Consider the following 12,410-nt stretch of genomic DNA (forward strand, 5'->3'; position numbering starts at 1 on the left):
TGCTCACTTGGTGTCTCCCAACATGCATAAAATAACAAACCTGTGAAATTTTGTGCATTACTATGTGTGCTTTCAGATGCATAATAAAAAGCAATTCAGTGAAGTCTTTAATTATTTGGTGAGAAATTAATAACCTTTTTCTCAAAAACTAAGTTACTTCAGAGGGAGCCATTTCTCACAATGTTTTATACTATCAACAGCTCTCCATTACTTGTTACCAAGTAAGTTTTTATGCTAACAATTATTTTTAGTAATTACCACCAGTGTCCAGTGCCTTAAAAAAAATTCTTATTAGGTTTTTCCTGTGTACATGTATGAGCACCAAGATATTAGGCTGCGATTTCCTCTTACAGTATATGAAACTGAAAACTGCCCTTAAACCTTTATAGAGACCTTAGTGGGCACAAACAACTTGTACGTACTTGCCCACAGCGGCCACCAACGGCGGCCAAAGTTGACCTACTCCCGCTCAGAGCAGAGGGTCAATGATAAGGTATTATTGAATCTGGTTGACATTTTCCAATTTTCCCATGTTAACATAAAACGTACAATTCTAAAATAAAGCAATGTATTTCTATTTCATATTAAATATTACCAACTTTTTTCCTGACCCAAAATCTCTAACATGAGCAATGTCCGATGTCTGGGCATATTATGGTGACAGGTTACACAGAATCGTCTTTAATGAATTAACAGAATGTGAAAGCATCTAAGTAACCTGTTTCCATGCTTAGCAATTTTTAATGCTTGTTTTTTGAAATTGGCACTTGCCCTTTTTAACCCTAACTGACCAGTTCAGGTAGTTCCTGCTGCCCATCACATCCTGCTGCCCATCACATCCTGCTGCCCATCACATCCTGTTAATGATAACAACATCCGCACAGTATGTCACATGTCAGACCATAGCACTCTCCCCTTGAAGTCATAAGGATCATCCTACAATGAGACAATAACCTGTGACAATTTTAGGGAGTTCCCCTAACTGACTTCCTTAAAGACACTGGACACTATCTCTAGAATTGCAAGGGTCGTGGGTTCGAATCCCACCCGAGTAACATGCCTGTGATATTTTTTCACAGGACTCTGGAAAGTACTGATTATACAGTGCTAACACACATCGGTGTATGGGTAAAAACCATAATTATATTTATGTATGTAAGACACATTTGAACATATTGAAAATGTGTATTTGACTTGTCTTGGATTCTTAGGAGCTTCATGAGGTCTTGGATGCCATGCTGCATGTCAAGGAGATGGGCTGCTCCATGGGACTCCCTCACGGCGTCCTGGTCAAATTCTGCTTGATGTGCGACACAGAAATAACATTCCAGAACAACTGGAAGGGCATCGCAGAACAGCTAGGTAAGCCAGTTAAAAGATTCCTTGTTGCAATGCTGCCCCCCCCCCCCACCTCACCCCCACCCCAATACGGGCATGTTTGTTTCCTAATACTGTGGTCACCGTTTAAACACGATGTGACTGGCCCAGATAAAGTGTGGTGAAATCTGATAAACAGTTTAGCTCAAAATCGCATGTTTTCTTGTCCTAGCAGACCCAAGACACCCCCCCCCCCTCCCCCACACCCCAACCAACCTCTCCTTCCCCATAACCAAAAAGAGAGTAAAGGAAACCATTTCTTGTACACATGTTTATAAATGTACGTGCAACAATTATCAAGTGAGCAATTTGTATTGGGTAAGCTCATTTAGAAAAAGGTTTGGTGACTTTTCAAAACAGGTCGTTAGTCAGTCCAAGATATTAAGTATGGGTTAAAAATCACAAAACGTGCTCTGGGTTTTTATACAAATATTAATTACTGGGGGTTTTTCAGCTAGTTTCAGAACCTAGCTAGCACAATGAGACCAATTAAAGCTGGATTTTATCACTGGACCACAGGCCTGAGGCCTTAGAGTGATTTTAGAACTGGGCCAGTAAACTAAAAACTGGACAAAGTCCAGAGGTCTCTGATAAATTTACTTTTGTTAATTGAAAGGATGATTGCCCGTAAGCCAAATTATATAAATCTTCTTGAAAAGTGCATTTTCAAAAATAAACAGTTCAGTTGTTAAAGACAGTGTACACTATTGGTAATTGTCAAAGACCAGTCTTCTCACTTGGTGTATCTCAACATTATGCATAAAATAACAAACCTGTTCAATTTGAGCTTGATCGGTCGTCGGAGTTGCGAGATAACTATGAAAGAATTAAGCACCCTTGTCACACAAAGTTGTGTGCTTTCAGATGCTTGATTTCGAGACCTCAAGTTCTAAACTTGAGGTCTTGAAATCAAATTCGTGGAAAATTACTTCTTTCTCCAAAACTAGGTCACGTCAGAGGGAGCTGTTTCTCACAATGTTTTATACCATCAACCTCTCCCCGTTACTTGTTACCAAGTAAGGTTTTATGCCAATAATTATTTTGAGTAATTACCAATAGTGTCCACTGCCTTTAAACATGTGAAAGCAATTTTTCTTTTCATCATGTATATATTCTGGTCTTGTAACCAAATTTTGGTCTAGTAAATATTTTGAGCTACAAGCCCGATAGTCTTCTGGGTTTTTCCGAGAAATTCAAGCCCTGTGCATAATAAAACCTTTTTATAGGTTTTCGGTTCACGGCTAAACCTACATATAAATATATGAATAACGCTCGAAGGTTGGAGCTTCATTGAATTAATGTGGGACTGGGTGCGTTATGCTTGTGTGGTAAATTAGTGACTTCCGATCTCTTTAGACTTGACTCTTCCTGTCACAAGACAACTTTTTGTGTTTCTTTGAAATATAACATAATGATACATTAGTAATTTTTTTTCCATCCCTTATGGTTTTTTTTCTTTTTTATTGGGATGTCGTGAAGGAGCGAATAAGAACTCCAACATGTCCAAACTAAAACTCTGGTGTTTTTGATTCGGCAGAGTGTGGGTTCAATTCCTGGTTGTGACACTGACCCATTATTGGAGGGAAAATTCATAGGTCCTATGTTTTGTGTAATGCACCTAAAAGAACTCATTACAATTATCGCAAAGAGAAGTAGTTCGCCCCTGTGTCCCTGGTCTGATTGGCTGCATTGCGCCACATTTACATGGTGCTATATTATAGGAATAGGTCTCATACTTTAAAACATAGCTCCACATACCTTGCAGGACTATAAATATTTAGCGCTGGGATATGCCCCTAGGGTTTTGATAAACTACTACTAAGAACATACAGAAGTATTAATATTATTATATTGAACCATTTTTGGGGGAAAAAGTACTTTTATATAACAATAGTAATTCAGGCCTGCTCTGTATTAAGCTGAAAGGGTCTACAGGTGCACTAAAATGGATGAGTCATTGTTGATATTGTTAACCAGAGTCTGACCCACTGCTGTCCCATCACATGTACAGCAGGTTCATCCTCCACAGGCTTTTCTGTTGTTGTTAAATAAATAAATAAATGTTTAGCGTCCTGCCTTTTTGAAACAAGGAAGGAGGCCTTTTTGTTCTTTTTCTTTTTCAAAATGACACATTTTTAAAGACACCCCTCAGCTTTTTTTCAAAATTAATTTGTTATCGTCTGAGATCATTAAAGGCAGTGGACACGATTGGTATTTACTCAAAATAATTATCTATCTAGGCATAAAACCTGACTTGGTAACAAATAATGGGGAGAGGTTGATAGTATACAAATATTGAGTGGCTCAGAGTGGAATGGGAGGAGTATTATTGCAAGGTAAAATTTGGACTGTTCCATTTCACGAGGCGAAGCCGAGTGAAATGGAACAGTCCAAATTTTACCGAGCGATAATATTCCTTCCATTCCACGAGTTAAAGCCACTCAATATTTGTTTTATTTAACTGACATATAGATCCTTGTCATTTGATGTATTTTAAAAGTATAACATTAGCGGCGCGGCGGCACTGTACTGCTCAAAAACATTGAGAACAAGAATGATCCTAACTGTTGAGTGGGAAATGCTATTCCCCATGGGCGAATAGGTCTTTTTGATCGCCGGTGTGGATGGGAGTAATAGTGAATGTCACGTGAAGTAAGTTCCACCAATCAAATGACAAGGATCTGTATGTCAGTTATATAATATAAAACATTGTGAGAAACGGCTCCCTCTGACACTTCAGAATAAGCTGATTTTGAGTTCTCAAAATCAATTATCTGAAAGCACACAACTTCGTGTGACAAGGGTGCTTTTTAGGCCCGGGGGAATTATTTGAATATCCGGTTAATGGCGAATAGGTTTTTCTATCCGTAACCGCGAATGCCTTTTTTTTCTTAACCGGATATCCGCATAGGGCGCGAATAGCTATTTATAAACCGGATAGTTCTGTAATTACAGCCAAGTAACCGGATATTCTTTAATATCCGAATATCCGGGGACGTCGGGCGACAACTGATATGAATGTTTTGTCTGAATCCTTATGAAACTTCCATTAAGACAGCATAAAACAGCATAAATTAAGTATTTAACTATGCTCACCTCCGTGAAGAGTTCAAACAATGACGTAATTTGTTCAAAGATTACAAAAGTTTTCCTTCACGTAGAGTCAATCACGATCAAAAGAAAAAGCAAATCGCCATCTTTCAATTAGATCCGGTCATTTTTATGAATGAACCGAGTGATACTGTCTAAAACTAATATCAATCCGCCTATAAGATCTCATTCACAAACGAACAGCGGCGAAAAAACTATTCGAATATCCGGTTAATATAACAAAATTTCACTATTCACCCAGCACTAGTGCTTTTTCGTTCATAATTATCTCGCAACTTCGACGACAAAATTGAGCTCAAATTTTCACAGGTTTGTTATTTATGCCTATGTTGAAATACACCAAGTTAGAAGACTGGTCTTTGACAATTATCAAAAGTGTCCAGTGTCTTTAAAATGTATCCCTGTTTTCAGAAAAAAAGGAAAGACAAAAAATAGAGGCAGCCTCTAAAAAGGAAGCGGTCGGGATGCTCAACAGTTTTATTTTTTTATCTGGCCTTATTCCAATGTGAGAGACAAATCCTGTTTATCTCCTTCATTTTTCGGCAGTGCACAGTTTTCAGTCCTTGAATGTGTCACGTGCAGTAGTGGTACAAAAATAGACCCCAAAGAAGAACGGAAAGTACACTGTACATTGACATCCGTATCCATTCAATTTTGATTTAAAGGCACTTGACATCTTTGGTAATTGTTAAAGACCAGTATTCTCACTTGGTGTATCCCAACATCTGCACAGTATTCTCACTTGGTGTATCCCAACATATACACAAGACAATAAATCTGTGAAACATTTTGGTTCATTTGGTCTTCAAAATTGCAAATAAATAATGAAAGAGAAAACACCCTTAACGCCCTTGTTGCACAACTTTGTTGGCTTTCAGATGCATAGCCTTTTAATATTTGAGTGAGTAAGTTTGGGGGTAATTGCCAATAGTGTCCTGTGTCTCAAACAATTTGCGGATGTACATGTGAAGGTACATGTAGTGACTTCATTTGTTCAATCAACTTTCCACCATGTTTAACTTGTCCCAACAATGGTGTTACAATGTCTTAAGCCCCTTTCACACAAGAGAAAGTTAGCAAGGGTCCCTTGCTAATTTGTAGCATGGTTGTAACATTTTACAAAATATACCTGATGGGGAAGGACAACAATTGTTTCTACTGTCCAAGTTCTCTTGTGAAACATTGCTACATTTTACAACCATGCTAAAATGAGAGGAGTTAAATTAAATGCAGGGGATATTGAGCAGCTACTACATCGTATTGTTTCCTATAAAGTCAGTCAAGTTACAACAACAGTAGCACTTACTTATTTTGTGTGTAAGTAATGGAATGTGCTTCTCTCGTAATTTGTACATTGTGTTTTTTGGGTATTTGCATCGGCAAGTGTTGGGATATCATTTGAAAAAGCTCTTTCTGAATTGAAACACGTACTTCAGGGAGGCATCGGAGGCGATTGCCTCCACTCCCCCTGGTCACTGTTCGTGCCCTTGAAATGCTCAAGTAGAAATTTGGGTGCCTCTTAGCCAGAGAAAATGCCTTGGTGCCCTTGTCCTTTCAAAAATGAAGCGTACAGGACTGTTTATGTGCTGTACTTATGGAATTTCTTACTCAATACATGTACATGTATTTGAGAGGTTACTTCCCTCTTCTTTTGCAGTTTAATTTGTGACTTATTTGTGCATAAACATCTCAAAAGCATCTTCAAAATCTAAAAACGTTCTTGAACAAAAATATATTTAAAAAAATAAATGCAGAGGATGAAGTCAAAATGCAGCTTCCCCCTCCAAACTTCAACTTCCCCTCGTTTGCCTCTAATCTTGTAACACCACATGACCCCCTCCATGCATCGCTCTCTCTCTCTCTCTCTCTGCCGCCCCCCTCCCCCCCTCGTTGAGGAACTTACAGAGAACTTGTCCCTTCCCATAAGACGGGAACAAGGATTACCTCCAGGGAGCTACATACAACCGTCATGGGATGTACTGGATTTGCGTCTCAAAAGGTCCCAGGGAAATAACAAATTATAGGGGTACCAAAAAGTTCTAGATCCGAGCTGTATCTTGACCCCCCCCCCTCCCCCTCCTACTTCATGTAGATTTGTTATACCCTCATGAAACAAACTCTATTATTGTACAACTTATATGAAAATTGCATCAAACCCAGTTTCACAAACCTTTCAGAATGAGGCTAAAGTGGGGCAAGTTATTTTTTAAGTATTTAAAACCGATACAAAGAGTGAAAAAGTACTGCTGATATTTCAAAATTTAATGTGTAAACAAACAGACAAATTTTTGTTTTTGTCCCAAGTTGTACAAGAAGTATACAATCCATTGCTTAGATATTTGACTTGCACGTCGTCGGGGAAATGAAAACAATTTGAAAATTCCAACTCACCAAATCAAAACTTTTAAATGCTCCACAATGACCATCAGATCATCAGTAACCTAGTGAACACTGTAAGACAAAGATATGTCTGCTGTGTAATACATTAGCCTTTTTGAGGTATGGTGGCCGCTTTAGGAGTACACTGTTTGGTTTGAGTGTATACAGACAAGTTTACCCAAACCTAAAATAGTAGTGTCTGCCATATCCTAAAAAGGCTTATTGGTTTTTTGGGATGAAACTTTTGTTTTTGTTTTGTCTCACACCTTGAATGCAATTCTGGGGGAAAGCCCCAGAAATAGGTCCAGTCACCCACAGTAGATTCTTGAGTGACTAACCTCACGGTATTAAGTCAAGGGTTCCCAATGTCTAGTTACAGCAAACGATGATTTGAGTCTGAGTCACTAAACGTTTCGTGACTCAAGCTAGAACCATGTCAGAGTCTTGCTATACAGCAACGTTATGGTGTGTCATGGCCTAGTGGTTGTAACAGCACTGGATTCAAACTCTGGTGTTTCTGATCAGCAGAGTGTGGGTTTGAATCCCCAGTCATGACACCTGTGTCCTTAAACAAAACACTTAACCATAATGCTCTGTCCTTCGGATGAGACGTAAAGCCGTTGGTCCTGTGTGTTGTGTGTTGCATGTAAAAGAACCCCAAAAAATTATATTCTTTATCCCTGATGCAAATGTCAATCTATTAAATCGTTGCAGTACTATTAAATCGTTGCAGTACTCGCTGCTTAAATATATGATTCGAACTGCCTCTAGCTACCGGGCAATCTGGGTGGTGTACATGTAGTTGGTGAGACACTGCTCTGGCATTGCAAAGGTCTTGTGTTCAAATCCCACCCGAGTAATATGCCTGTGATTTGTTCACAGTGCTTGGGTAAGTGCTGAGTATACAGTGCTTACACACATCAGTGTTAATGGGTAAAACCAAAAATTAATATTCTTTATCCCCGATGCTAATTACCATCTATTGAATCATGTTATTAATATGAAAATCTCCATTTATTTCTTTGCAGGTCTAACTGCAAATGAGATCTTCATGGTTGACGACTACTGCCGCCGGTACAGCAAGAAGCCCACCCAGGTTATCCTGGCCTACTGGGAGAAGCAGGCCCAGCCGCTCCGACCCTTCAAGATGAAAGAGTTGGTCTCCATCCTCCATAATATGGATCGGCAGGATCTCCTAGACGTCATCATTCAGAGGGAGAAACAATCGGCCATCAAGTAGAAATCCTTCGCCCTGTAGCTGAGTTCTTTTTCTTACAGTCACAGTTTTCAGTATTTTGTCAGACCAGCACAAACATTTGCAATGGTGTGTGTTTTGCCCAAGTTCTGCTTTAAGGTAGGGTGCCCTTTCATGATGGTACCCTTTGATAGCTGGCGGCCAATGCACAAGCGAGCAATAACTGGGTTATAGTTCATGATTCCATAGGGACCTCACAATCAAACGCTAATGTCTGTAAATACGTTTTACATACTCAAATAATTTTTGTGACTTGTGTTACTCATTTCTCAAACACGTTAGCAATTAATCTTTTAAGGAAAGCTTTCTCTGCTATCATTATCTGCATACATGTACTGTGTGAGTTTCACAAAAAGTACCTAGACCCTTTAAACAAATCTATTTTTTATGGAGAAACTTTTATCATCATGTGCCTCAACTGTAAATCAATTGACAAAGTGCCTTAAAGGGTTTTGATAGATTTTGTAGATCAAGTTTTTAGCCATGACATGAATCCCTAGTCACTGTAAATGAACATGTATGTAATATTATTTACCTGTAGAAGTTTCAGCTTCATTAGTCATCAAGTTTTTGAGAGAGAAAAAGGTGAAATTGAGAGAGTAATGTTTTCATGAGAGTCGCATAAAAATTATTGTTGTGACATTGTTTAACTTAAATACTACATCACATCACAGCCAGTAATGTTTTAAGAAAAGCTTTGTACCATTATTATCTTTAAACCCTAATGTAAATCTGTGGACATTGTGTTTTGTGTCCTACAAAGAGTACCCAAACCTTTTAAAATAGTTTTGTCTTTTTGGATAATTGTACAAAATATTGCAATAATACTGTTTCATTATAACATTGTTAATCACAGAGAGTTATTTTATTATAAGTGAATGAACATATTATATCTTTATACTGACGTTGACACCTTTAAAAAATATATATATATTTGTATTCAAACATGAAGATAAATTTTGTAGCATTCTAAGATTGGTTTTGTTTGGATCACTTATCGTGTGGTGTGTCCCAATTCAAGCAATTTTAAAGGCATTGGACGCTATTGGTAATTATTAAAAATAATTGTTAGCATAACAAGCACTGGAGAGCTGTTGATAGATAACAAATTGTGAGAAACGGCTCCCTCTGAAGTAATGTAGTTTTTTAAAAAGATAATAATAAAAGACTTTAGACCTGAAGCCTTATATTATGCATCTGAAAAGCACACAAATTTCTTTTTTCTTTTGTTTTTCTTTCATTATTCTCTTGCAAATTCTATGACCAATTGAGTTAAAATGTTTACAGATTTTTTATTTTATACATAATATGTTGGGGTGGATACACAAAGTGAGAATTCTGGTCTTTAATAAATACCAAATGTGTCCAGTGTCTTAAACTAGAAATATCTTCTGATTTTGCAACTGTTTGTTTGAATAATTTTGGGATGGATGATTATTGTGTTGTGTCACACTGGATATGTTTTGAATACTCGGGCCAGAAAGAAATTGTGAGGAACACTTTGATTGGTTTGAATTTTTGCTTGAAAAATTGTACAGTTTTTTCATTTGAGATATTGTCCACAATTTTGAATGGCTGGTTACATGTGAAAATGGAATTGTTATTTTATGCATACATGTATGTTGGGACACACCAAGTTAAAATACTGGTCTTTGACAATGGACCCTTCCCATGAAATATGCTCATTACATTTACGCATGCGTACAGACCCTGTTGGTTGGCAAACGCCATAGAGTTGTGCACTAAGCAGACGCGCAATAATGCCAAGGAAACTTTACTTTCTCTCCTGAGCGCTTTTCTCAAGTTTTCTTTCCCTCCGGAAAAAAAACCACTTTTGATCTCTGGCTGTGGTCTGTGGTCATATATGGTCACATGTGGCTGGCTGCCAGTCACCCTTGCATGCTTTTGGCTGGACAACATTGTAGCCGTGTCCTTCACAATTCAGCTACTCAGCTGCGAGAAAGGATGATTATCATCCCAATTTATTAATATTTATTATTATCAATGAATTTTATTTGCTAAATAGCTTCATTAAAGCCATTACACACTTTCGGTAAACAGTATTGTCCAAGTCCCACCATTCAGGTATCACAACTTATATATGAAATAACAAAATTTAGGCTCAATCGGTCATCAGAGTCGGGAGAAAATAACGGGAAAACCCACCCTTGTTTCCGCACGTTTCGCCGTGTCATGACATGTGTTTAAAATAAATCCGTAATTCTCGCTATCGAGAATTGATATTGTTTTAATGTTTTCTCAAAAAGTAAAGCATTTCATGAAACAATATTTCAATAGAAGTCTTTCACCATTACCTTCTGTAAACCCTGTAAATTATTTGTAAATCTGTGAACTTTTTTTTTTTTCTGTACCGAAAGTGTATAATGGCTTTAAAAGCACAGAGGAGATTTCTTGGGGCGATTCTTATGCAGTATATTTTTTTATTTACATACTATGTAACATTTTTTGTATATTATTTGCTTCCAACATTTCTTTGGCTGAAAAGAAATAACTTTTGATACTGCATTTTGTAAATATTTGTACATTTTTAAAAAATAAACTGTGAAGGTGTTGTTTTTCTAACATTATATACTATTTACTTTACTTGGGGGGGGGGAAGGAAAAGAGTAACAACTAATATTTAACAAGTGAAATAAAAAATGCAAATAGTTGCTATTAATTGTACATTTAGCTGTTTGATTTTGCTTTTTGAGTTCACAATGAGTTCTTTAAGAGTGGAAGTGTTGTGGCCGAGCGGTATAAGAGCACCGAATTCAAACTCTGGTGTTTCTGATCAGCAGAGTGTGGGTTCGAGTCCCCAGTTGTGACTTTTGTGTCGATAAGCAAGACACTTAACCATTGCTTGTCCTTCAGATGGGATGTTGAGCCGCTGGTACTGTGTGTTGTGTAACGCACATAAAAGAACCAAGTGCACTTATCGAAAAGAGAATGGGTATGCCCCTGTGTTCCTGGCTGTGGCTGCTTAATGTGCCGTAGCACCTTGTAAACCCTTGTAAAAAGTGCTACATATATGTAATTGGGTCTTAGATTTTATAACTTCAATAACATATCTTTCTATAAAAATGTATATACTAATAACTTGAGTACCTTGTTGGTAGATACATGCACTATATAACACTTTGATAATATTATTATTATTATTTAAATTAATGGGAATCATGTTGGGAGTGTTACGCTGTCTTTTGTCCTCTGTGGACATAAGTTTGAACCCCAAGGTTTGAGCGAAGGCGATTGTCTTCATGGCCCCTGATCATTGCCTTGGTATGCTCAGTAGAAACTTACAGTTTCCTCATAGGGTGCCCTTTAACAAGGAGAAAATGCCTTGGTGCCCTTGCCCTTTCAAAAACGAAGCATACAGGCCTAAAACATCTGTCAACATTTGCAGTTTGGAGACCAAATTATTACATTAATATCACAGCATGCAAAACAGTGATCAAAATTATTGTTTGTTTTTGGGGTTTTTTTTTCACTATTTTTATTATTCACATTTTTCCTCTCTTGAATCTTGGCAAGGTGTCAGTTTGCCACAGAGCCAAAATGAATCTTGAAACAAAAAGGGTATGGTTTTATATGTCCTAGACAAATTATAAACCACTAGCTGATGACCACTATCAATGCTGGATTTAGTAATCGTCAACAGAGGGCGCACTTCAAAGTAATTCCACATTTTAAAAAGATTCACTTGAAGAAATCAAAACAAATCACATCATAAGACAAGGGCATCCTTGTTGAATCAGCAAATCAGTAAAAACAATTGAAACCAAGACTATCCATGACCCCGAGGTCTCCCCAATGGGACATGCTTAATCAAATAGATCATCAGAAAGAGCATTCAAGACTGATGAAACTGCCTGCCTCTTGATCCAGGTGTTATTTTCTTGGAGATGCTTTAAGTAACCAACCAGAATCTCTGACTTACACAACAAATGTGAGGTAAATACTCTTTTCCCAACCACTCTCCACTTACATGTATGACTGTGATAATTAGAGCTGGTGTAAATTCAACACCTTGAAACCCCTTGAAAACCCATTCACTCATTTTTACAAAAAGGGGTATCTTGTAAGCCTTTTTGAGGTATGGCAGACGTGTACACACAAATTTACCCAAACCTTATAGTGTTGTAGCATTGTCTCCGCCATATCTCAAAAAGTAAGGTAAATTAGATACTATATTATTTCATATCAAATGAAAAAGTGGTGGTGTGATACAGAAACTTTTCCGTTAGTTTATGTCTCATAGTATAAACACCATATCTAGCGTGAGTGT

General features: G+C 37.6%; 1 protein-coding gene across 1 annotated transcript in view; it reads left to right on the plus strand.

Moving 5' to 3' along the window:
• The window catches only part of LOC139944244 (uncharacterized), a 34,411-nt gene extending 22,098 nt beyond the window's left edge, over nucleotides 1-12,313 (plus strand). Inside the window, exons 9-10 of the mRNA XM_071941219.1 lie at nucleotides 1,212-1,362; nucleotides 7,896-12,313. Coding sequence (XP_071797320.1) covers nucleotides 1,212-1,362; nucleotides 7,896-8,107 — 363 coding nt within the window. The 3' untranslated portion in view covers nucleotides 8,108-12,313. The remainder of the gene's footprint in view (nucleotides 1-1,211; nucleotides 1,363-7,895) is intronic.
• Nucleotides 12,314-12,410: the final 97 nt, after the last annotated feature.

The sequence above is a fragment of the Asterias amurensis genome, chromosome 11 (assembly GCF_032118995.1).
Source record: "Asterias amurensis chromosome 11, ASM3211899v1".
NCBI classification, from domain to species: Eukaryota; Metazoa; Echinodermata; class Asteroidea; order Forcipulatida; family Asteriidae; genus Asterias; species Asterias amurensis.